This window comes from Rattus rattus, chromosome 7 (genome assembly GCF_011064425.1).
Source record: "Rattus rattus isolate New Zealand chromosome 7, Rrattus_CSIRO_v1, whole genome shotgun sequence".
In the NCBI taxonomy this organism is placed as follows: Eukaryota; Metazoa; Chordata; class Mammalia; order Rodentia; family Muridae; genus Rattus; species Rattus rattus.
The window spans coordinates 90,930,055-90,955,913 of NC_046160.1; the positions used below are offsets into that span (position 1 = coordinate 90,930,055).

Consider the following 25,859-nt stretch of genomic DNA (forward strand, 5'->3'; position numbering starts at 1 on the left):
TGTATACACTGCCTCCCCTTCCAGAAGCTTATAACTTTGTGTATGCACCGACACAGCATGTTCCCTGTGGCGTTCTACAAGAGTGATTGTCCTTATTCTTAGTAGGCAGAAAAGCCTAGGTGGGTGGTTCTTGGTTCTGACTGTAAAAGAGAACTGCTTATGGAGACTTTTCTTTTGAGATAGATATTCCAAAGCTTTATCACGTACACTCTAAATTCTAGGAAGTCCAAGGCACTGATTTCAGTTATTACTCTGCTATTTCCTTGGAAGCCTTGGTGAAGTCTTTAGAGCTCTCTGAGTATCTGTTTCCTTATCTGTTGGACTCATAAAGATAAGCACTCCCTCCCACACGTGTTCAGAGTCCGGAAGTGCTCTCTAAAGTGCGATGGAGGTTTAGGACTGCCACTGTCCTGCTGTTTCACTCCTTCCCTCCTCCTCCTCCTACCCACCTCGTCTGTCTCCAGTATCTCCATACTGCCAACACCTTACCTTCCAAGGTTCCAATCCAACCTAGGTCCCCATGGGGTCTCTTATGGCATGGGATACCTGGGCTCCCATGGGGTCTCTTATGGCATGGGGTACCTGGAATCTGGAGAATGCCTATGCTTGTTCTATTCTAGCAGATCTGAAACATTACCCAATCCTTCCTAATGCCCCCCAGGAAGGACTTTCCTGATCTAGCTGCATCAGATGGTCACCAATTTGGCTTTAAAGATCCCCATGATGTTCAGCCTCCTCCTAGTCCTACCCCTGCTCCTGTGAGCTCACACGCGTGCAGTGGGTAGGTGGGGGCGTTGCTCTGGGCTCTTCTGCAGATGTTACTAGGGAAGACAGATGAAGCTCACCAGGTCCACTGCCATTCTGCTGTGGCTTTAGAATTCTGGGGCTCTTCTATCCGTTTCACTCTGTCTCCCATGTCACCACCAAGGTCCGATAACACCTTCTCCCTCACAGAGATTCAAACAGGCCCGCACACCTATGGTTTGAAAGATTCTTTATTTTGTAAACATTTGTGTTTAAAATAGATGAACCCTGCTCACAATTCATATAATGAACCCAAGACACGGTACACAAAGTTCACCCATCACGGGGAGATTGTGGGACTCGGGTGATGTACCAGGGGGAGCTGATCTCGGGTGACAGGCAGACAGGCAGGAAAGCCTGCTGAACAGTCAAGGCCAGTGACACAGTCCAAGCCACTTCCCAGACAGGCAGTTAGGGTGAGGCGAACTCCAGAAGAGAGTGAGCACAGATGTTCTTCATATCCCAGTCTCCTGTCGCTGTACTTCAGAGCCGTGACCATGGTACAGAGTCCCTCCCAGAATCCCCAGGGTAGTAAAAATCAAGTCCCTGCTTGAGGGGCTGGGACAAGAAGAACACTTGCCACAGGTTAGGGCCAGTGCCCTGTAGAAGCTCCCCTCGGGTCCCTGGCTGAAGGCAGGTCTGCTCACTGTTGTGTGAGTCTACCTAGGACTTGCTACTACCTAAGAGTCAGTCCCCAGGGAAGCCACCTCAGCCAGTCATGGTCCAGGCTTCGAGCCAACACCCTGTCTGTCTTTAGTGAACAATGGCCTACTATTCCCGGTCTCCTTTCCCTCCACCAGAAATCCTGAGCTGCTCTCTCCCGCTGAATGCTTCCTGGCTTGCTAAGTCAGGAAGGAATTCCCATTGCTTTCATCCCCATCTCCCTTTTTAGAGGACTAAAAAGGCGTGAGGCTCTCTGTCATCACCGCTGTGCCCTGGATTTGAAAAAAATCCCTGGTCAGTCAGTGAATGCTCGTCAGAGCCCAGCTCCTCCTTTGCTTTGGCTCCAGCCCCAGCCTTGAAGTGCATCTTGGGACTATTCTCTTACCTGAGCTCCTCCCACCTTGGGAATGTAAGGACAAACCCTACCAGGGTTGGTTTTTTGCTTTCATTTTTTTTCTGAGGGGCCTCCTTCAAGCTACTCTTGGACCACAGGGTTAAAGAAACTTCCTGAGCATAGAACTCTGGAGGAGGGTGTCCTTCCCTCCCTGAGTAGCCACTCAGCAGTTGGCAAAGCTTCAGCCTTAGACTTAGAAGTAAGGGAACAAGGGGGAGGGAGTCCTGGAAGGCAGAACAGCACCAAGTATTCTACCCATACCCGCCCTTCTCGTGCCATGTTTAAGGCCTGTTGTCCACGGACTCTGGGGGAAAACCTTAACTTCTGAAGGCTGGGTTCAGTGAACGAGGAGTGATTGACTACATCACTTGTGACCTCTGCCAGGGAGTCTGGGTAAATGTCCTCACACGGGACCGCCCTGCTGTCAGCACAGCACTCACTGTTCTGTGAAGCCCCCTCTGCTCTTGCCCTAACCCTGCCATCTAGGAGCCAGCCCTTTGCATCCGCTCTGGCCTCTAACTCAAGCTCACAGCTGACTACACAGTGTCTGACCCCGGGGATCCCCTTGCCCTCTGGCGTCCTCAGGCCTTGATCCCATCTTTAAATCCACGAACCTGGGTGAAAAGGCTGTGCACTCGCTGCATGGGAGGTAGAGAACAGAGTGACTTAATCCCCGCCACCCCATCTTGTCATCTTCTTCTCTGCGGTGCCTGCCTCTGGACTCAGGTCCTCACAGAGGCACGTAGGCAGCCAGGCAAGGCCAAAACTCCAGCAGAAGGCAAAGGCAGAAGAGGCCAGTCCAGGCTTGGGGACCACCTCGTAGTGTTTCCTTCCTACCTCAGTGTTCTACCTCCCAGGCCATTGGGGAGGCAGCCCATGGCACAAAGAGGGGCAGCAGGGAGGGGAGGAGGAAGAAGCACCCTTAGCCTTCAGCCCAGCCCAGAGCAGGGTGAGCCATCCTCCCTGGGGCAGAGCCTGGGTCCATTCCCTTAGGCAGAATCAGGAAGGAAAGAAGAAAGGAACTGCATCAGCAGGACACACAGGCTAGGGAGGAGAGACGTGGATGACGTGGACGCAAAATACATGGGGAGGAAGGGACTGGAGAAAGAGAAGAAAGAAGAGAAAAAGCAGAGAGCCCACGAGATGCACTAAAGGAGTCTTTAAGTGGCTTTGACTCCAGCCTTGACCGTTGTCCCAAGAGCCTGGGGTGGTGAGATGGTCGAAGCACATTCTGGGGTCACAGCAGGCCTGCGGCTGGGAAACAGGTTGAAAGGTTACCACTCCAGGATAGCAGGGCTGGGGACAGAGGTTGCTCGGAGACCACAGCAAAGCTGCTCACAGGGCCAGGCAGGGGAGTAGCAGCTACTGGTTTTCAACAGGATCTTCAAATGAAAGGACAGTGATGGACAAAGCCCAGACTCCCTGCCTCCATGGGCCTCCTGAGGGAAGGGGACTGGGGGAGGGGGATTCCACATGGGACCCTCAGCACCAGCAGGTCTTTGAAGAGTTTGCTGGGCCTTCAGTTTTGCCTTCGTCTTCCTCCAGCTCGGCCAGTGCGAGCTCATTGCTGGCACATGTTCGGAGACCATCCAGCTCTTTCCTGTGAGCCTGCAGCACCAGCTCGGTCAGACGAGTGAAGGACTGGGAAGCCAAGGAACACAAGTTAGGCCAGCGTATCCATCTCTGCTTATCCTTCTATTGCCAACATGGGAGGCATCTCCCACCTTATCTTGGCTCCTGTCTGCCACTGCTTCTCACCATCCCACCAGAGACAGAGAAGTCCCCACTGTTCTCACCTCTTTAATGTTAAGGTTGGTGCAGGCACTTGTTTCGTAGAAGTCCATGCCATACTCCTTAGCCAGCTGCAAGACAAGGGCATTTCTGAAAGAGAGTCAGTGAGGGAGGGGAGGCCCATGCCACCTGCTGTGTGCCTCCGCCATTGCACGGCCCGGCCAAGGTGCATTGAGATAACGACTGAATGTCTTACTTCTTAGAAACTGTGGGCTTTTTAGGACATAGGCTGGCAGAGAATGGGACAAGATATCCCACCAATACAACTATTTCATCCAAACCTACACACACACACACACACACACACACACACACACACACACACACACACACACGGAGTATAAATGAGAAAAATGGGCTTTGAGTGTAACAGACCCAGTCTAGGTGCCATGCTGTCACTCAAGAGCTGTAAAAGCTGGAAAAAGTTACTGTGAATTCTCTCCAAGGCCCAGCTTCACCCTCTGTTAAAGGAGAGTGGTGGTGTCTACATCAGGGTTGTAGAATGATCCCATTGGGTCACACGGCTAAGAACACTTACCGCGGTGCCACGTGTATAGCGCTCAATAAGAACTGTTACTCTCGTAGGACATGTCTCTATTTTTCACATGTTAATGACCTTGTGTTATTTTTTATGCCCCCCCCAAATCAATTTTATTTTAAGGATTAATGGAATGCTATTGACTGCAGAGGAAGAGGAAAACTCCTGAGGTGCTCAGGGTTGAGAGGATGACTCTTGTCTCAGAATAGTAACCTTTCTGTTGTGTGTGAGTATGGTCTCTCTGCGTGTGTGGGTGTGCTTGGACCCTCTCTGCCCCTTGGCTTGGCTACCTGGGGACCCTTCATTCCCAAACTCTCCAGGCACGTGGAGTCAGGGTGTGGAAGGGGTGCAGTGGGAGGTGGTTCCCTGACTGCAAAAGGTCAGTTGTACACAGATGCTGTTAAAAATGCCAGTAACTCCTTCCTCACTGTCGTCACAGAGGTGGTCTTCTGAGCACAGTGCCATCCTGGTTTTTTTTTTTTTTTTTTTTTTTTATGGAACGCTAAGCTCTTTACTCTGTTGAATACTTCTAATGTCACAGGAGAAACAGTATGAAAAGCCACTGAGCAAACAGACAGACATCGCTGGCTCCCTCTTCCCCAGGTTCAGGAGGACTTGAGCTCTTCCTGAGTTTCGCAGGGGGGAGTGGCTTCTGAACTGAGGGGGCTCTCTAGGTAGGCGGTTCCTGCACAGGGCTTTCCTGTGACCGGGTCGATAACTCGGCCCACTTTGAAGATGATCTCCGCCAGTTCGTGTTTCACGTGCTTTGCTCGTGGGACCGGCAGAGCTCTGAGGAGCACGATGTCCCCGACGCTGCACTGCTGAAGGGCATCATCAGCAAAGTAGGTTTTCCGCTTATTAAAGTACTTTAGTAAGTAGGGATCCAAAACAAGTCTGGTCGCTCTTACTTTAGCAGTTTTTACCATTGCTGTACCAATCTCCTTCCCCACAACCCATTTGGCGTGGACCGCTGAACGGACTATTGACATTATGTGTCTGTGAGCGCCTCCAAAATCTACCTCTCGGACCAAGGCTGGGCGCATGGGCGCAGCATGATGACGCACATGGTGCGATAGCCCCACTCCCTTTCCCAGGGCGTGTGCCATCCTGTTTAGGGGGTCTGGGACCTTGCCTAAGAGGTCTTATTTGTCCCCTATGTGGATCCCTGAGGGTCAGAAAGCAAGCTCTCTCTCAAGAATGTAGACTCCCCAGTGTTAAGGTCCCTGCTCTCTGGACAGGTCCTGCAAGAAGCCCTGAAGGGCGGGACTTCACCTACCTGCTGCCCTTGCTCTCTCCCCACCTGCCGTTTCTGTTCTTCGTCAGCCTTATTCCCGATGAGGATCTTCTGGACGCCTTCTGGAGCGTACTAGGGGCAAACAGAGGTGAGCCTAAGTGAGTGGGCTTCTTCATTTCCAGATCCCTATGCCCTCTCCACCTGCCTCCAAATCACCACGTCCAAGAACCCTAGAGGCAGAATAGGCTCCCAGAGTACCGGAGCCCTCTCCTTTATCTGCAGTTTGGTTTCCCACAATTTCAATTACCACCAGCCTTGATCTAAAAATATTAAATGCAAAATTCCAGAAATAAACGATTCATAAGTAACTTTTATTATAGCACATTGCAATCTTGCTGCTATTGTTGTTGCTTTTAAAAAAAAACCAAACCTGTGTCTAATTTATATATTTTTGTCACAGGTATTCAGGACTAAGGAAAACCAGCATATAAAGGGGTCGGTACCAGCTGAGTGCTCAGCTTCCATTGTGAGCCCAGGATTGCAGTGTCATGGGGACTACAATACCATGGCTGACGCCCGAAGAGTGTCACAGGGACATCTTAGGGTAGAAGACAGCACAACAGATGTCTCTTGGGCTGAAAAAATGGTGTCTGAACTACATTGGGCTTCATTTAACCTTTACTTGACAGATGAGAGACCGGGGACCCAAGGAGTTGACATGCCTTTGCCAAGGCTCCGCCATGTTCAGGAGCAGGTCTAGAAGCCCAGTCTGGCCCTGAGGTTTTAGGAAGGAAGCTGCCCATGAGGCAGTCCTGGGACTAATGCATGTCCAGGAAAGACATTGCTATAGAAGCCTTGTAGGGTATAACACATAAGGGTATGGAAGTGTTGGCTTTTTCTGCCCAACTTTCCCAAAGGTCTCTATGTCAGGTTGGAAAAGGCAAGATTGATTGACCGACACTTAGAGCTTGTTTTTGTCCCATGGCCCTTGTTTTGCTTTTCCCTAAGCACCCCTCCCCCATCCCATCAGTGAGGCGGTATCTCCTACCTCATCCACGTCACTGACCCACTTCATGATGTGCTGATAAGAGCGCTCGCTGCTAATGTCGTAGACTAAAAATATTCCCTGAGAAAGAGAGGGAAAAAAGAGAGAGACGGAGATGGGAGACACACACAGAAGATGAGCAGTCATGCACAGACTAGTGGTCCTTGTATGTCCAGTCCACTTCCCCCTTCCCCCTGCCTACAGTGAGGAGGCCGCAGCATCTAGACATGCTTGCTTTTCCCTCAGATGTTCCTAGATAGGAGGGCACTGCACGGTCTGACCAGGCTCTTTGGCATGAGGCAGAGGAATCGGGGCAGAGGTTGTGTGTGTGAATGACGAAGGTACAATAAGTGGTCTGTGAATAGCTAAAGGACAAATGACAAGTGGGAAAGAGTCGGGTCCCCCAGCAGGCAATCTGAGTACACCACATCAGGGTTCAGTAACACAGGTATCTCGAACACCCAGTGCTGGAAGTGTGAGTGGCAGTCTCCCAGGTCTAACCCTGAAATGGTGGCTCACCTGGGCTCGCCGGTAGTACTGTTTTGTGATAGTCTGGTACCTCTCCTGCCCTGCTGTGTCCCTGCAAGAAAAAGCCAGTCCCTCAGATAAGAGGCCATGGGGATAGAAGATGAGTCCCTGTACTCTAGGAGGAAATGTGCGGAATTTCAGGGTGAAAACTTAGTAATGCTCTAATCCCCAAGAGTATCCAAACACACCCTAGTCTGCAGTGAGAGGCCTGGTCCTTGGTATCGGCATGAGCAAGGCCCATGTTGGTCATGATTGAGCAGAAGGAAGGATCTGTCACACACCCAGTGCCCAGGACATCTCTGAAGGCAGTTTCCCATGGCATTCTAGAATTGGGAGGTAGAGCCTTACTGTGGTAAGGGCTTCCAAGACCTTTAGGCCAGAGACACACAGCAGCCCCTGGTGGTCAACAGTGGAAACTGCACCATGTAGTTAGTACAGAGGCAATCTGAAAAAACGGCCCCAAGCTGAACCAGAGAGTGCTGCTTTCAGCCTTCCTGTCTTACTGCAGTAGTACAGCTCCAGAGCAAAGCCTAATTCTGAGATAACCCCACACTATTTTACCAACTCCCCGACTCCCTTCCCTTTAGTGAGCTCTCATCACTCCCGTGGTTTGTTGGGGTTAAGGTTCACCGAACAGGGGTGGGGGTTTCTGACCTCGCTCTTCCTAGAGGTATCCAGTTATCTCAGATGAAGCTCAGAGATTTTACAAATGGTAGGGGTACTCAGAGACAGCTCAGAGCCCTCCCTCCTTTACCTGCCTCCTCCTACGGCTCAACTCACCAAATCTGTATCCTCACTTTGATGCCGTCTACTTCGATGGTCTTCATCTTAAAGTCAACACCTGGAGAAAGCAAGCAAGTCAGGAAGAAGGGCTCCTTCAAAGAAGGCTGCGACACTCAACACGCCTGGGAGGGATTTCGCTTTGGTCTAACGTGACAAAGAGGTGGCCGGAAGCAAGTGCCTTCACTAACATTTTACCTCTAAACTCATCCTAGGGAGTCATTTGGAGCTTTGGATGGGTGTCCATTTAACCAAGCTCCCATTTCCTTGGCAATAAAAAGTGGGAACAGCCAGGCGGTGGTGGCACATGCTTTTAATCCCAGCACTGGGGAGGCAGAGGCAGGCAGATTTTTGAATTCGTGGCCGGCCTGATCTACAGAGTGAGCTCCAGGACAGCCAGAGCTACCCAGAAAGGAAGAAAAAGTGGGACCATTACAAATTATGTTTGGGTTGCTAAGAGGACCCTGAGAGACACAGCGCTGGCCTGCGCACTCCACTGTAGCTGTTGCTGACCTAGTGCAGTGCCTGACATGCAGCAGGTGCACAAAGACCATTAACTGATAGGGGAAAACAGGAAGAAACAGGAAACCCAGAGTTCTCTGGTTCCTCAGTCCCGGGCCCTGAAGAGCTAAACCGCCAGTCCCACCAGATCAGAGGACCCAGAGCAGAAACATTTGAGGAAATCTACAAGGTTCCAAGGAGGCTAGCATTCCCAACCCCACCACCATTCTCCCTCCACATCTGGGCTTTGCTAAGCAGGAAAGCACGTTCTCTTATCTCTCCTGTCCCAGGTTTCCACCAATATAGACATTAAAGTCAGCCCCTTCCCTCCCACCACCAAGAGCAATCATCGTTTAATTAGAAGGGAGAAGAAGCTTCAGAATGGAAGGCCCAAACTAAATCAAGCCGGTCAGGCATGAATCACTTGCTGCCCGCCCGAGCTGATTCATATCTATCCGGCTGTACTTTTCCAAATGGCATTCTTCCCTGTGTAAAGAGAAAGGATGATGAAGAGGAAGAGGATGAAAGGAGAGGGGCACCTGGCCCTGGTGGGAGGCTGCAGCCTACTTCCTCCCTCCCTCCTTGGACAAATAGTTACAAAGAATTGGCTTCTCCTCAGAACCTGACACAGGAGGTAATTGAGAATCAGGAAGTTCTTGTTTCAAAGAATGGTACCTTCGTCCAGGATGGAGCAGGGAATTTCCCATATAATAAACCTAGTTCATGCTCATTGGTCAGGAGCATTCCTTGCCCAAAGTACTCACAGGAGAGACGGAATAGACACTTTTATTGCCTCTACTCCTGAACATCTGTGAGATTTTCCATTGTACCCTGCACAGGTCTCAGTCTCAAGGGGGACAGAGCAGCAGAGACACACGGTCCCTTCCCTTACAGGGGAGAGTAGGAAGGAGGCGAAGGCCCAGATGCAAATAGCCTGCCTGAGGTTGGCACAGTGTGGATTAGAGCTTCAAACACAGGCTTGCTTGACACTGGAGTGCACGCTCCCCCTGTACTGCTTCTTGGGTTGGGGGATGTGTGAGGGGAGAGTCAAGGGTTAGCTTGTTGACTCCACACGGAAGTGGTTAATATCACCGACTCATCAGGAATCTAGAGTCACAAGCCTTCTGGATCATCTGAGAGGAAGTCTCCAGATTGTAGCAACTAAGGTGGGAAGAGTCACCCTAAATGTGGGTGATGCCATTTCAAGATCTGGGGGTCCTAAGCTGAATAAAAGTGGGAAGGCAAGCAGGGCAGGAACATTGAGCCCCTCCTGCTTCCTGACTGCAGATGCAACACAACAGCTCCCCCAAGCATCTGCCATGACCCTCGAACTGTGGGCCAAGGTAAACTCCACCTTCCTTACGTCACTCTCGTCTGGCATTTTGTCACAGGGACAAAAATCCGTAAGCCAAAAGAGAAGTCGACACTGTTCCCTCTCCTGGTTCCCTGCATGTCCTTGAGAAGGAAGGGCTGTGCTGAGAGGGGGAGCTGCCAATCCAAGGGGACCTTCCTTGTGAGAGGAGGAGGGAAGGAAGATGCTGTTAGAGGGGCAGAAGGGATAAGCAGAGCTGGAGCCTGATCCATCCTCCCTCACCTTTTTTTTTTGAGATTTATTTTATTTTATGTATGTGAGTACACTATCGCTGTCTTCAGACACACCAGAAGAGGGCATCGGATCCCATTACAGGCGGTTGTGAGCCACCATGTGGTTGCTGGGAATTGAACTCAGGACCTCGGGAAGAACAGTCAGTGCTCCTAACCACTGAGCCATCTCTCCAGCCCCCTCCCTCGCTTTGGACCTGCATGGACGGGAGTCAAGACTGGGCAATTTGGGGATCTCAGAACCTCTACTCTTACAGGCTGTACTGCAACCTCGCCACTCCAAGTTTGTTTAATATGTCTGTAAAATAAAGGCCTTCCTCTTGGCTTCCGATATATTAATGTATGAAGGAAGGAATGGTCTGTATCTTCTGAAGGATTTCCCCCACTTTTTTCTCTAAATGTAGAAGATGTGCTAGCCCAAGGGTCTCCATGTTCTCCTATTCTGTGTCCACCCCCTCCCCCGACTTTCCGTTCTATCCATGCAGTACCACGTGCTGACTCGGGACCTTGCTCTACGCTTCGTGGCTGTTGGGTTTTTGTTTGTTTGTTTGTTTGTTTTCTATTGCAAGATAGAATCGAACACTAGCCTGACAGAGTCCTCTGTAGACTCAGACTTCCCACTTCAGACGGTTGGCTGCTCAGCAAGCTAATTATTCAAATGTGTTGACCTGTCACATCTTCATGCAACCGTTCTTCAGCCCCTGTGCGCCCTCTCCTCAGGTCAACCATCAACAGAGTGACTTTCCACAGCACCTCCTCCGGGGCCCACCACCTCTCTCCCTTCTTCACAGAAAAGTCCTCTCTCCTCCTGGAATCTGTCTATCAGCAGTCCTCCCTGCTGCTCGTCCTAACACAGAGCTCCTCCTCCTTGCTGCTTTTGTCTCTCCTAGGAAAGAGAGAAATCCTCTCTCTACCTCCACCCCAGGGTTTGTTCACGCCTTGCCTCTCTAAGGCAGAATTAGGATGCACACAGATTTGGACTCAGGAGGTGTGAGCTGAAGCCGGAGGAGTTATATCTCGCTTCCAGGTCCGTGGATGTTCCTCAGTGAGCTCTCGGGACTATAGTTTTCAAAGTGTATTCCCAGACTCACAGCCTTAGAGCATCATCTTGGACTTAGAAAGGCGTGTGTCTGGATCCTACTTCAGCCTTGGAGACTCGGAACCCCAGGGATGTGAGGCCAGCAGTCTGTTTCAAGAAGCTCCCGGGGAGAGTCCCACACATCTTAAGTTTGCCAGCCACGCGGTTCAAAGCTTTGCACCTGAACTGTCAAGGCAGGCAGCGTGGGTAGTCTCTCTCAGAGTGTGCTTTGCAAAACCTTGGCTAAATTTAGAATTACCCAGGAGATCTTTTTTCTTTTTCTTTTTTTAAATTTAATGCAGCTACCTTAAAACATAAATAATAAAAATTAAAGAAAAGAAAGAAAAAGAAATATAGCTACCTTAATTTGCCTAAATCCACTAAGTCATAATTTGAGTAAGGTGCAGGAACTATATTTTAACAGACTGTGTAGAGCAGGGGTTCTAAATCTTCCTAGCTACGACCCTATAATATAGTTCCTCATGTTGTGGTGACCTTCAACCATAAAACTGTTTTTGTTGCTACTTCATAATTGTAATTTTGCTGTTATGAATTATAATGTAAATGTCTGTGTCTTCTGGTGACCCCTTTGAAAGGGTCATTTGACCCCCAAAAGGGTCGAGGCCCACAGGTTGAGAACCACTGGTGCAGCCTATGGCAGGAAGTTAGTTAGAGGAAGTCTGAGAATATAATGTAGGGAAAGAGACATTGGTTAGCCCTGGGATCAGAAAGACCTGGGTTTGAGTTGGGCACTTAATATATGACTACAGGCAAATCATAATTTCTTCCAGCTTCCATTTTCTAGCCTGTAGAATAGAATACCACTTGCCTCCTAAGGGTTGCTGTGTATAATTACAACATTGAACTCCCTGCAGTTTCTATTGCGGTTTAAATGAGAATGTTCCTCAGAGGCTCAGATGTCAGCTGAAGGCTTGCTTCCTAGTGGGTGGCGCTGTTTGGGTAGCCTTAGGAAGTGTGGCCTTGTTGAGGAAACACATCGTTAGGTGTAGGCTTTGAGGTTGTAAGGCCTGGTGCTGGCTGTTACCAATGATATCTCTCTCTCTCTCTCTCTCTCTCTCTCTCTCTCTCTCTCTCTCTCTCTCTTCTCTCCTTCCTGCTTGGAGTTCAAGGTGTGAGAGCCCTTAGCTTCTGCTCCAGCCACTGTTTGCCTGCTTCTTACCATGATGGACTCTTAGACCTCTGGAAACAAAAGCTAAATAAACCCTTGCTTCTCTAAGTTGCATTGGTCATGGGTTCTATCACAGTAACACAAGTTACCAATGCGTCCACCTTTGTCTACTGACTAAGGCTCCTGAAAACGCTGGGACTGTAAAACCGGAGTACCCAATACAAAACGGATTTCACCATCAAGATACCCTGCTATTCTTGGTAGGTTAGGAACAGCCCGAGGGAGCTTTGCGATGCCAATTCTCAGGTCCAGACCCATCAAAGCTGATGCTGAGCCTCCAGCCAATTTCCAGGCAGAACCACACCCAAGGCTCATAATGATACTCATCTTTATTTAAAAAAAAAAAAAGATGCCTCTTAGCTACAGAATCCCAGTGAAGCTCATAGGCGTGGGTATTGCTATTATGAGGCATGTAGAAACCGATTTATGCCCATACCCTATAGCTGAGTCAGAACTGGAGAAACTGGTCTCTTAAAATCTACAGGGATGCTCTTCACTCAGTGGCTTCCAACCCTTTGAGGCTGAGGAATCATCAGGGCTCTTCCAACCCAGTGCTCAAAGCCCAGCAAGCTGCTGTATCCAGCACGGTGCCTGCCACAACCAGTCCCCTTTCTGGCTAAAACTACAGAGTCAAACCCTCTGCTCAAGGAATTAGATTTAGGCACAGTGTGCTCTTTGTGGATAGGTAGCTCCTGACTGAACCATTGGTGGGCCCAGTGGTGATTCCCAAGATGGCCTAGCCAACATGGGCAAGGAAGGTTAGCTAACTTCAGATGGACCCTCGCCAAACCATCACAGTGGCACATGGGTAGTCCCAGCTGAAGCAAGAAACTTGCTTGAACTCAGGAGATCAAGGACAGTGTAGACAACACAACTCTTGAGAAATCTCTTTGAGAAAAAGAAGAAGAAGAAGAAGAAGAAGAAGAAGAAGAAGAAGAAGAAGAAGAAGAAGAAGAAGAAGAAGAAGAAGCCGCCAGCTAGCCTGCTCCAGAGGGACACCAGCAAAAGGATGCTTGAGAGAGAACAGCTAATGCCAGAAGCGTGCATGAAGAACATGCCGTCTGGAGCTGGGGATGTGGTACTATACCATGGCACTGCAGTCAGTTTAGACCAGGCTCCAAGTTCAGTGTCTGAGTATCTGCATCGTCACAACGCTTGGCTTAGTGATACCCGAAAGTGTCTTAGGACTTCCAAAGGAGTGACTTCCTGTGACTGTCCACTGCTGCCTGATGGCTTCCACGTTGGTAGGCAGTACTTCAACCATGGGTTTGGAAGAAGGGTTGAAAACAATGTTCCCTCTCTTTACTGCCTCTTACCCTTGGCTTCAAGCCCTATCTAGAACTAAAGCTCCTAAGGGCCAGAGAACATATTTTGGGTTTAAGGCTTTGTCTTGTTGACTGATTTGCTTTTTTTTTTTTTTTTAAGTCTTGCCTCTGTGTAAGCACAGTACTAGGAATAAAGCTCTTGTCCCAGAGAGCATTACAAAGGACAGGTATGTATCTGTGACTTAAGAACAGAGGCATGTTCTCTGCCACCTAACCCCTCACAGACACTGACACCTTAGGCACTGGGCGTCTGTGAACGGTGCAGCCCTCTCCATGTAACTGTGGGCTAGGGAACCTCAGGCCTCTTCTCTTCCTGCTGGGTTCTGGCTATGAGGCCTCTACCCTTGGAGCACCAGTCTCTCACAGCATCAGCCAGAGACTGCCAGGACCGAGTGCAGTTCTAGTACCAGCCTCAGTTACTGGAGAGATGGTCAAGGCTCTTCTCTGGGCATTGACATCTGAGGTGACACAAGGACAGGGCCAGAGATGAGACCTGGTGCTTACTTGGTTCCAAAAATATCCTAAAGTCTTGCCAGCTCTCCTGTCTAGCAGTGAAGGTGAAGGCTATGGAAAGAAGCAACAGGACTTGTCTGGGACTCTTCCTGCCCACTGCTGAAGGTGACAAGGGCAGAGCTCAGAAATGCACACATAGGCTATATTAAGAACACTGGTGGTGGCACAGGCCTTTAATCCCAGGGAGGCAGAAATGGGTGGATCTCCGTGATTTCGAGGCCAGCCTGGTCTACAGAGTGAGTTACAGGACAGTCAGGGCTACACAAAAAAAACTCTGTCTCAACAAAACAAAACAAAACAAAACCAACAAAAACAAATAAAAAAATCCTAAAACAAAAATAAAACAACAGAAAGAACACAATGGGAGGTCAGAATTCACTTTCCAATTCTGCCTTTACCACTAGTTGCCTGTTTGGTCATGGGTGTGCTGGTTGATCTCTTTAGGCCTCCAATTCCTCACCTGTTCAATGGAGAAGGGCAATCCCAATGTCAGAAGATTCTTGTGAAGAGCATGAGAAAGTGTATACCCCTAACAAGATCCGGCACAGGGCTTTATGAAATGCTAGCTGAAGACCTCATCAATCTCCGTAGAGAAGGAGAATGGACACTTGTCCTGGTTGGTCGGTTTCATTTGTTTGTATTTTAGTTAGACACAACCTAGAACCACCTGGGCAGAGGGAACCTCAGTTGAAGATTTACCTTGTTTATAGACATGCCTGTGACCAGGTCTAGAAAAGACTGTCTTGATGGGTGATAGATATATCACCAATATACAGGAGGGCCCAGCCCACTGTGGGCAACACCATCCCTAGCAAGTGACGCTAGACTGTATAAGAAGTTAACTGGGCATGAGTCAGTGAGCCAGCCAGTAAGCGACATTCTCCCATGATTTTTGTTTCAGTTCCTGCTTGAGTTCTTGCCCTGAATTCCCTCAGTGATCGGTTGTGATCAGGAAGTGTAAGCCAAGCAAACCCTTTCCTCCCCCAAATTGCTTTTGGTTAGAATGTTTTATCACAGCAACAGAAGGCAAACCAGAATGGAAACCAAGCATCACAGCCCAGGCAATGGAAAGAACCTAGAAGGTAGAGAGTGCTTCCTGCTGGGCAGAAGGAGAGCACAGCTCTAAGCAAAGCACTACCAAGTGTAGAACCCAGAGGGCCTCCGGAGTAGACAAACCTAAGCTGTCCCTATGGGTGTCAGCTGCTGCTTCCCTCTAGCCAGCACCTCATGGGTTAAGACCCGGTGCCAGCCTGCCGGTCTGCCAACTTGAGTGCCACATGCTTGAGTGGAAACAGGGCGGTCTCTGGATGCCAAATGCTATCACCATGATCAACCATAGCCCAAAAGACCAGCATCGTGACCTGAGCCTTTTCATTAGCAATGAGACGCCACGTAAGGAACAATTTAATACAGTTGAAACCCAAGGCAGACACCCAATCTCTGGGGCCATGCTGGCTCCAGTTACCCAGCATCAGTCCCATGAATGCTCTCATTCTCCACCCTGGCACGTACTGGGCATGTGCAGTTCCTATGGGTTATGGCTGGAGGGCACTTCTAAACAGGTCACCCTTATCGACACTGAAACAGGCTTTAGGTAGAGGCAGACTCTGTGTAGAGGGGGCTTGCTAACTCTAAACCTTCTTCCCAGATGGGCAGTGGTGGTGCACACCTTTAATTCCAGCACTTAGGAGGCAGAGGTAGGCAGCTCTCTGAATTCGAGGCCAGCCTTGTCTATAGGATGAGTCCCAGGAGAGCCAGGGCTACACAGAGAAACCCTGTCTCAAGAAATAACAAAACAAAACAAAACTCCCAAGCCTCCCACTCAGCAAATATCTCCTCAGGAGACTAACAGTGCCACCCCCATAACTGAGGGGCATGTGACAGCAAGAGAGGACTCAAGACGAAGGCACACAGTCCTTCCAGGAAAAGGAAGAGAACCTTGTGTCTCACCTGTCACTTGCATCCTTCCGTTTTCTGTCTGGTGACTCTTACCTCACTCTTCCCTGGACCACATGCTGACTGACTTTCTCCTCTGTAGAATGGCAGACCGTCCCTCATTCTGTCTTTGTTCTGAGGAAAAGGTACACACAGACCTCAAGGCAAACACATTAGTCACCATCACACTGTCTTGCTCTGGAAGTGTCAGGAAGTAGAGACATAAGAAGGTACCCTGGTCTAGACAGAATCCTGATCCTCTAACTTACTCCAGGGTGTGTTCTAACCTCCAGAATACTGGGACAAAGGCTCTGATTCCCATGTCTACCCACTGGAAAGTCTAGAAATCTCAGCATTGATACTCTAGCTGTTCTTCTTTGAAGCTCAAACACATGCACGCACTGTTTGTCCTCACGCACCCAATCATAATTACTTAATTTTTATATTCATTTTGTGTATCTGTGTATGTATGCACGCACACCTATGTTTGTCATGGCACACATGTGCGTGTGAGTGTGCGTATGCGTATGTTTTGGAGGGCACCTCAAAGAAGTCATCTCTTGGGCTGGAGAGAGATGGTTCAGTGGTTAAGAGCTCTTCCAGAGTTCTGAGTTCAAATCTCAACAACCACATGGTGGCTCACAACCATCTGTAATGAGATCTGAAGCCCTCTTTTGGTGTGTCTGAAGACAGCTACAGCGTACTTATATATAATAAAAAAAAAAACTTTAAAAGAAGGAAGTCATTTCTCTCCATCTACAATGTGTCCCAGGGACTGAACTCAGGCTAGCAGGCTTGGCAGCAGGGACCCTTATCCACTGAGCTGTCTCACCTGCCATTTTTTTAAAAATGTTTTTAAAGTAAAAAATTAGCAATAGACCATCAAAGTAATTAGAGGCTTTTCCTTTCCCTTGGAAGTTTAAAGATTCAGCCTTTGGGATGCTAGGAGTTTAAGAGCATTATCAGATGATAGAGGGGTCTCCCCGTCCAACACTGACTCTCATGAGACTATAAGGAATATGTGGTCCCAAGGCTTGCATCCAAGAAGCGTCTTACTCTATGGCTCCCTGACTGCTGACATGGTCTAGGAAGGTCACTCCGGCAGCCTGGCTGATGAGTAAGCACCATGTCACCCCTGGAACACTGGCCAAGAAGCAACGTTTACGTTTACTCTAAAGCACCAATCTGTCATCCTTGTATGTCCCGGAGAACTCCACTCACGTGCCCATCACAGGAGTCACTGCCTCCTTCCCTGCCATGTCTGATTTCTTCTACGAAATGCAAAAGAGTTAGACGCTCCTGCAAACAGTTCCCCCCTTGTTCTTCCTCCCCGCCTCTCACAGCCCTATGTGTGTGTGCCCGATATACTGACTCTCTCATTGTCTTAAGAGTCCCCCAATACAGCCCTTTGCCTGTCCTAGGGAAGGGTGGAAGGCCTCTAAGGAAGAGCACACATTCCTTTGTTCAAATACGCCGCTCGCTCATAAACGCTTAATGTGTGTCTGGGACTAAGCGAGGCACTCGGAAACAAGCAGCGTGCATAGACTGTGCTCTGGGAGCACTCATTTTAGCAGAGAGGACAGACTGAGGAAAGGAACCAACGCACCATTTTGAGAAGGTCAGGAAGCCAGAGCAGGATAGAGGGAGAAGATGCTAAAAGTAGGATGTTCAGAGAAGGCCTGCCTTTCTCTCTTTCTCTTTCTTTCTTTCTTTCTTTCTTTCTTTCTTTCTTTCTTTCTTTCTTTCTTTGTATAGGATAGAGTTTATTCAGGGCATGTGGAGGGGAGTTAAGAGGATAGTAGGGGCAGAGATAAGCAGAGAGAGTAGAGGAGTGGAAAAGTAGAGGAGTAGAGAAGAGGAGGAGTAGAGGCCGGTCATGAGTACGTGGAGGAGGGGGAAGGGAATGGGGAGAGAAGGGACAAAGGGGAAGAGGGGAAGAGAGAACAAGAGAGCAACAAGGTAGGTGGTCTCCGGGTTGAGGTCCCAGTGTCAAGGGCATGCAACAGAGAGCGCTGAAGGCTCAGGGCTCCAAGCAGAGGAAGCAACAAGCATCTGTCAACAAGCATCTAGCTGGTAGAGACTAGCATTATTCTGCATGTTGTATAGTTCTTATAAAGTGAGAAAATATGCAAGACCCTTGCATCTTGTTGAGACCCTCACACATGCAGGCAAGCACATGTACACACACACATACACACACACACACACACACACACACACACACATACACACGTACACACAAAAGAAGAGTGACTATCTTAGGCTCTGACCCTAACAAATCCAGCTGTAGTGGAAAGGGTAGGGCTTCCACACACAGCCAGGAAGGGCTATGGTGTGTCCAAGCTGAGAAATGGCCTCCACATGCTTTCTCTCCAGCACCTTCCCTTGACCCCTGGAAACCTTCCCAGTCCCGTGAGGAACTGACTTAGCTCTCAAGATCCTACTCAAATGTCAGTTCTGTGATCAGCCTGCCCAGAAGGGATTCCTAACTCTGTAAGTTCAAAGCCTTAGAGTGTGCCACCCCTAATGCCCTGGTTGTTCGGAAGCCTGTTGCCCAATGACCCTTTGAGCCCATGGACGGCAAAGCAGCATCTTATTCATTCCATCTTCCCTTTGTCTGGCAGAAGGGCAGATCACTAAATAATATCCAATACATGCAAGGACAAAATGAACGAGAAAGTGAGTGGAAGGAGACGGACGGGCGGATGGACAGACGGACGAATGGATGAAGTATAAGCCAGGAGAAAAGAGCAGTGAAGAGACAATTTTAATCAAGGGAGAGCAGTCAGGGGTCAGTCCACATTTCAACTGCTGGTCTTCTCCCTAGAACTCCCAGAGTTCTCAGTAAATCGACATCAAACCAGTAATAAAAGAGCAGCATTCAGACCGAGGTACTGGTCCTCATCAGGCATCCCCAGTCCTCCCTCCCAGGCTCCCCTCGGGGGATGTGCAGAGGAAGCAGAACCCTCTGCCATGCAGGGAAGATGTGCATCCTCTGCTCTGTGGCTTGCAAGATAGCGGTTCCCTTTGGCAGCTTCTGAAGGGATTGCTGGGATGAAGAGCCTGCCCAAAGCCAGTTTGGAAGAAGTGAAAGGGAATAGTTCAAGTATGGGTCGCCCGCGCGCGGGGGAGATGGCAGTCACTGAGTTGTCCTGAATATTTTTTGAAATTAGGGTGGATAATTAGCTCCTTCCTCCCCAGCAGAAAGAATTAAATATGGAAAAAGCCCTGGACCCTCTTTGACTGAGTGCACCAACTAAACAGAGGAGCCAAGAAGAAGCCGGATGCCTGTTAAGACACACAGCAGTTTTACAAAGGAAAAGGCCCCAGTATTAGATTTCCAAAGTAGCCGCTCTGAGAAAAGCTGGCGATCAGGACAGAAGGGTAATGGCCAAATATTGACTTTCTCGTTATAAACCACCTTTCCAAATTTCAGTGCAGGGGGAGGAGGAAGAAGAAGAGGAAGGACCATCGAGTGCAGGAAGGCAGGAGAGAAATAGGGGCTAAAAGCCAGGAGGTCTGTGTGGTGCAGACATGCACATCAGCAAGACCTGCAAGTTTCAGCTGTTCTCTTTCAGGGATGGCGTCCTTGGGGAAGGGGTGGGAGGCTGTCTGTGCCTGTGTCAAAGGAGGAAGGAATGAGATGGAGAAATAGATGGCTGAGAGACAGTGACACCTGGTAGGAGCCCCAGCCCAAGGTGGAGTCACCTTCACCCTCCTGGGCCACCCAACTCTGTTGTACATCCTTGCTAACACTCTTCCTTCAAAGACACCACCAGCACCAGAGATGAGAGACGTGGAGCAGAGGTTAAAACAAACAAACAAAAAAACAAAAAACAAACCACAAACAAACTGGTCCCACACCCATGGCACATCTGACAGCTTCCTGATTTCTCCCCATTCATTTAGCACTGGATTCCCCAACCCTAGCTTAATGCCTGACACATACCGGCCTCATGCTCAATAAAGGGTGCCCAGATGGGGCCAGGGTGAGGTAGCTCATTTGGTAAAGCACGTGACACAGGAGCGTGTGGAATCTCCATCGTCCAGGCAAAAGGCCAGGTGAGGCAGTGCGAGCCTGTAATCCCAGTGCTGACAGGGCAGAGCCAGACAGCTCCCTCAGCTCCCTGGCTAACAAGCCTAGCAGAATCAGTGAGCCCCGGACCCAGTGAGAGAGTGTTGTCTCAAAGACCAAGGTGGGCAGCTCTGAGGAATGACATCCAAGGTTGACCTTTGGCCTGCATGGGTACCAGTACGTACATCCCACACACAAAACATCATCCAAATGATGAGTCTTCGAGTGATGGGCAGGATGACATCATAGCACATTACTGACCATTTACTCATCTCCGTAACATTCTTAGGAGCTAAGAATAATAACTGACAGCAGCTACAGTTTTATGGTGGACTCTCCCAAGTGTGTTGGATCTATTAACCTCTATAATCTTCCTAGCAACCATTAAGAAGGGCTCTGTCGCTGTCTTTTATTTGGAACTGGAGAACTAAGCACAGAGATCAAGTGGGTGTTTGAAGGATTCGGGGCTGGAATGTGCAGGTCACTGGCTGGGCTCTTTCCATTCTACCCAGGGCCTTTTATCTTCCTTTCCTTTCTGTGAAGCCTGGAGGAACAGAGTAGGGGGAGATGGGTGGGTCTCATCTGCCCTAGATCCGCTAAAATCTGACAAAGCCATGAAGCATAGAAAGAGACGAGCCCTAAGTCTTACTGTGTGTCTCCTACTGTAATTGTATCCAGATCCCCACTTGGTCTAGAAACCTTCAGAACCTGGGGTCATGGACCCTGGGGTCACAGTACCCAAACATTGGGTCTCTTAGGTCCAGGCTCAGATTGAGTTCTCCTGGTTCTCTCTCCCCTCTGACACCTCCCCCACAAACCCCCAAGTCAACACAAACGCCTGCTTTAGGCAGTCAGATCCAGTTCCAGTTGAACTTCTTAAGGCAGGTGGCTGCAAGCGGCAAGAGAAAACAACCACGGCTTAAGCTGCAGCAGCCAGACCAGTCCAACCAGAAAGAGGACACAGCCCTCCTCACTCTGAAGGGAAGCAGCCTGAGGGAGGCTTTTCAAACAAAAGGGCCCAGAGAACTAGGTGAGCCTACTTAGGGAGGACCAAGGATGGGCAGGCAGAAACCAACCCCCGGGAAACCCCCTCAGGCTGGCATTACACCCCCGTCTGGCCACCACAAAGATGCCTGGTCACAAGGACCCACAGAGGAAGTCTCCTGTCTGCCTGACCAGACAGCACTGGTCACATAATACTCTTTATTTTTTTTCAGAAGTGCCAGCCTGGTGGTTTGAGTCACTTCCCATGTCAAGAGCTGAAACCAAATCACGAAGGTGACAGCTCGGGCAGCTGCTTGGTCCCAGAGGAGTGGAAAGGAGCTGAGTGGGGTTCCTCCTAACACGGAGAGCAGCACACCCTGGATGAGCCCTCAAAGTCTTCACCTCCTTCTCTGGCTAACATCTTCTGTACCTCACTTTAAAAAAAAAAAAAAAAGTGCCTTTCTCCTATTGCCAAGCTCAAGCCATAACCAGCGCCATCATGGCCTCTGCTGATTGGGCCTTATGTATACTATATCATATGATTATGATATTATGATACTATATCACAGATGGTGAGATGGTGCCTGGCCTTGCGCTCTACCCATAGAACTAAGAGGCATATGACTGGGCCTGCCTCACCCTCAAATTACTTATAGTTTAGGAGACAGTGCCAAACAGAGGAATGCTCTCTGTCCTAGAAACTTCCTTCTGTTGCAACCAGACTGCCCAGAGTCCCGTTGACTCCCACTCACTTCTCACCTCTGTTATCTATGCTCTCCCGGTTCCATCTGCTCCCTTCCACTGCGGGAACCCACCCACAGGCAACCCATGCGGCAGCAGCACTTCCCCGCCTGCTGCTGGATTCCACAGGGACGGCTCTCCCTTTCCAACACCACCCCCCCCTTTCCCTGACAGCATCATCACCTCTCACTGGCTGCAGGAGACCATAAGACCTTTACTGGGAGCCATGGGGCAGCTGTAGTCAGTCCCTTCTATCTGAAGAGTGCTTTAAGGAGCACTTGCAGATATGTTATCTCATTTTGGCAATAACTCTTTATTGCCTGTGTCTTACTAGATGAGAGACTTCTCTGGGCAGGAAAGGGTGCGTTTAATGTCACTAGGATGCCTGGCATGACCCTTCCTGGGAATACTCCATTACATTAACAGATAAGATAGTCTTATCAGGAAACTGCAGGAGCACTAAGGTTCTGGCCGCTCCGCTCCCCACCAGCCCTCGCCTGGCAGCTCAGTTGTGTGGAGTGCATGGAGAGGGAGTACCTGTGGTACTAGCTTCAGGGTTGACGGACGGATGGCAAGGATATGAGTGCCTCGGTCTCCCTGGCTGGCTCTTTCATGGAATGCTTGGGCTCTTGCGTAGAATATACTGTAAAGTCTAAAAGAAGCAGCCAAAGGTGACATCAGGAGGAGCCAAGAATGTGAACTCTCGCCTTGGCAGGAATTAGCGAATGGCCTCATTTTCTCCAATCACAAGTGAAACAAAACGAATGAGGGAAGATGTCTAGATCCATGTCTGACATGGACTCTCCCACGCACGCACACTTTCCTTAATGGAGAAATTATGAATCGGACCTGGCAGTCCCATTTCCCTGGCTTTTTGGTTCGTCTCCTGGCTGCCCCTTCCTTGGGAAACTTTCCAAATCACAGAACGAGAAAGCCTCTCTGGACCATCCAACTCTTTCCCTTCAATTGTAGTTAAGGCTGGAAACATGGCCAAGATGAGGAGGACCTCAGGGCCTCTGTAAGCTTTAAATAAGAAAGCACTTGAGAACCACAGAGGGGCAGGTTTGAAGGGCTGGAGTGAAGAATGACGTTTGTCTTCCGTGGACTTTGGAATCCTAAGGACTCAGTGCACCATGTGGAGAGCCGTACCTGGCCACCCACCTGACAGCAGAGAGCAAACTTCCGGAGTAGGTTTTAGGCTGACATACTTAAGCTGCGAAGTGAGTATATAGAAGTGGACCACACAATTCTTCCCCACTGCCTGACACAGTGAGCTCCAGAGGGTTTTCAGAGAAGCCCCTGCACTCTATCCAGAAAGACAAGGAGGGTCAGTGGTTGGAGGTGTGGGGTGAGGGATGGCTCTCTTTCAGGGAAAGTACAGCCTCTCCAGGGTCATCTGGTATTTCAGAAACAGATACTCCTTCCCTCATTCCTTCTACTGAAGAGGGGGACGGCATATGTCTGTCTCCTGGGGGATGCTAACTCCTCACACAGTAATCAGGAGACCTGAGGTCTTCCGAAGGGATGGGAACCAGTAAAACCCTCAAAGGGAGAAGTCCAGGTCACTCCTAGGACTTGTACCATGACTCCAGGGTGCAAACTACTGCTCTTCAGGCAAAATCCAGGCAGATACCACCACCCCTCTCCTCCATACCCCTTGACTCATTGCAGATAGCTCAACAGCTCTTGGCCTCAGACCCTCGTCAAGGATAATCAGGATTCGCTTGCGTAGCAGCAGCCTGTTGCCCTTTGTCCCCAAGCCTGAACCTCTCTCATATCCCATATGGCTTCTCAGCCCCTCCCTGCTCACTCCCATGACTTTCCCCAACACCTGTCTCATCTCCAAGGGCTCTAGAGAGGCAGGAAGCCCTCTCCCAGGCAAGGCTCAGTATCTGTGCCCTTCTATTCTCTCCACAATGGTTCTGACTCAAACAGTGGCCCAATCCTAGCTCCTGGATCTCTTAGGAGATGGCCTTAGCGTTTCAGAGAAATATGGACAAGTTTTGTTCTCTGGTTCTAAGTGATACAAGGTGAGGGATGCACAAAAGGAGACTATACGAACTCAATGAGAGGGACCACCAGCCCTCATACATGCCACTGTCACATACATTCCACCATCACATACAAGCCACCAGCATATATATGCCAAATACTTTACAAACATTTGTTCATTTAATTTGATCCTCAGGAAGGTCTCACTATTAGACCCATTCAACAGCTCAGAAGTTTAAGTCATAGTCAAGGCCATGTTCCAAAGCAGGTCTCCAGGTTTACCTGACACTGCCTGCCCCAACTACAAGGCTCTGCTTCTTCAGACTGCAACTACCCTCACCACCTTCTCTCTTGGCAACGAGTGTGTGTTGGCGGAGGAGTGTGAAGGGGGGAGAAGAACGCCTTAAGAGGAAGCTCTCAAGGAGGGCTGGAGCCCTCCCTGAAGGCAGCAGGGCCTTCTAGGAGAGGATAACTACTGGATGACCAGGCAACCAGCAGGTTTTTTCTGTCAGGAGCGGTGAGAAGGCTACTCCAGAGTTGACCAAGTCTGGTACCCTGGAGTTAGATATGGGTGGAATCCCCTCAAGTCAGACTTCCTGGAAGAGAGGACTTTCCCTTGCCCCTGAAGCAGGCACCATTGAGTCACTCTCAAAGTGACCCTCAATGGCCTTGCCAGGGTACCACCAGGCCTTTGTCCCAGTCTAACGTAGGTCCTGCCTACCTGATGGCCCCCTGTTCTGCATGAACATTTCCAATCTTCCCAACCCTCCTTCATACAGTCGCTGCCCACCCCATCCCCCTTCCTGCACTGAGGTTTCCCAGTCCTCCTCCAGGTATCCCACCTTGTGGCTTTACCATCGCTATTGCCCTGGAAACTGTTTCTTTGACTAGTGTCTGCCTCTGTCCACTCCTCTCCTGGCTCCATATCAACTCACCCTAAAACTAAGGGTACCTCAGTGATTGGTCCTCACTTCGATCTCATTCTCCTCCCTTCATCTGGAACTGTGGGTCTATCACTTCGCTGGCTGTGAATCTTGCTGCCCCGGCTCAGGGCATTCTGGCCTACACCCGCCTGTTTTCTCATCTTGGATCAGAAGGCTCCCCTGCCAGAAGGCAGAACTCCCACCTCTAGACCATGACTGTAGGCAACACATAACCCTCACCTGTAGGAACCCAGGCTCAGGGCCCCAGTCGGGGGACCTCTCACCCCGAGGTGCATGTACTCCCTGTCTTTGCCTCCCGCGCCACTGCCTCTACCTTGAGGGGCGCACCATCCCTTCCGGGCTGGGGATGAATTAGCAGCCACCGGGAGGGGAGAATAGGGCGCCCCCGGGCCACCGCCCCTTACCGATGGTGGAGATATGCGAGGAGTGGAACTCGTTGTCGGTGAAGCGGCACAGCAGGCAGGTCTTGCCCACCCCGGAGTCCCCGATCAGCAGTAGCCGAAATAGCACATCGTACTGTTTCGCCATGGCAGGGACTCAAGGGGGCCCGAAGGCTGCAGGCGGCTGCGGGCTCAGCCCCGCTCAGCCTCTGCCATCGCGGCCGGAGCCCGCCCCAGGACGCCGCGGTGGCGAGAAGGAAGCGGCCCGGCCCCCGCGCTGGCCTCGCCCGCTCGCTCGCTGGCTCGCTGGCGCGGGGAAGCGCGGCTGCGGCGGGAGCGCGGCGCGGGGAAGCTCGCGCAGGCGGGGAGGTGGGAGGGGACAGCTGCGGCTGCCGCCCCTGGCCGGCCCTCCCCTCGTCCCCTGCGCCGCCGCTGCAGCGGGAGCGGGGGAGGGGAGCGGCGGGGACCCCGCGGCTGTCCGGGGCCGGGTCCCAGCTCTGCTTTCAAGCCCTGGGGTGTCCCGACCCGGGCAGAGTTGCGAAGGGATACATCTGCATCTTTCCGCCGAGGATCTGAGAGGCGGAGTTGGAATGAGCGCCCATCCAGCCCATATCCCCAACCTTGACTTCCCGGTCCCATCGCTTCTCCTCGAATCCCATCCTGAGCTTAATTTTATCCTATTTTTTTTTTTTTTTTCGGAGCTGGGGATCGAACCCAGGGCCTTGCGCTTGCTAGGCAAGCGCTCTACCACTGAGCCAAATCCCCAACCCCAGAGCTTAATTTTAATCACTCCGCCCTACCTAGGTTGCCCCTACAGAAGCCT

The 25,859-nt window shown here is 50.3% G+C and overlaps 2 protein-coding genes across 3 annotated transcripts; both read right to left on the reverse strand.

Moving 5' to 3' along the window:
* Window positions 1–977: 977 nt before the first annotated feature.
* Window positions 978–25,564, reverse strand: Rab15 (RAB15, member RAS oncogene family). 2 transcript variants are annotated; one of them, XM_032907976.1, is made up of 7 exons: window positions 25,061–25,564; window positions 7,778–7,838; window positions 6,989–7,049; window positions 6,473–6,550; window positions 5,467–5,556; window positions 3,658–3,723; window positions 978–3,502 (listed from the first exon to the last, which is right to left on the reverse strand). In XM_032907976.1, exons 1-7 carry the CDS (start codon window positions 25,182–25,184, stop codon window positions 3,344–3,346), a joined length of 639 nt encoding a protein of 212 aa, XP_032763867.1. In that variant the 5' UTR covers window positions 25,185–25,564; the 3' UTR covers window positions 978–3,343. The 2 variants fall into 2 exon arrangements, with proteins under 2 accessions (XP_032763867.1, XP_032763868.1); XM_032907977.1 differs by lacking the exon at window positions 25,061–25,564 and adding an exon at window positions 22,882–22,936.
* On the reverse strand, window positions 4,661–5,240 carry LOC116905189 (28S ribosomal protein S17, mitochondrial-like). Its single transcript, XM_032907979.1, has one exon. The coding sequence runs from the start codon at window positions 5,231–5,233 to the stop codon at window positions 4,796–4,798; it is 438 nt and encodes a 145-aa protein (XP_032763870.1). The 5' UTR covers window positions 5,234–5,240; the 3' UTR covers window positions 4,661–4,795.
* Window positions 25,565–25,859: the final 295 nt, after the last annotated feature.

Bases quoted from the DNA above. Each gene is read 5' to 3' on its own strand.
- LOC116905189 (XM_032907979.1), bottom strand. From the start codon at position 5,233: ATGCGCCCAGCCTTGGTCCGAGAGGTAGATTTTGGAGGCGCTCACAGA.
- Rab15 (XM_032907976.1), bottom strand. From the start codon at position 25,184: ATGGCGAAACAGTACGATGTGCTATTTCGGCTACTGCTGATCGGGGAC. The intron at 3,724-5,466 runs GTAGGTGAAGTC...CTTGTCTTGCAG, and splicing joins GGAGAGAGCAAGGGCAGCAG to CTGGCTAAGGAGTATGGCAT. The intron at 3,503-3,657 runs GTGAGAACAGTG...TTGGCTTCCCAG, and splicing joins CCAACCTTAACATTAAAGAG to TCCTTCACTCGTCTGACCGA.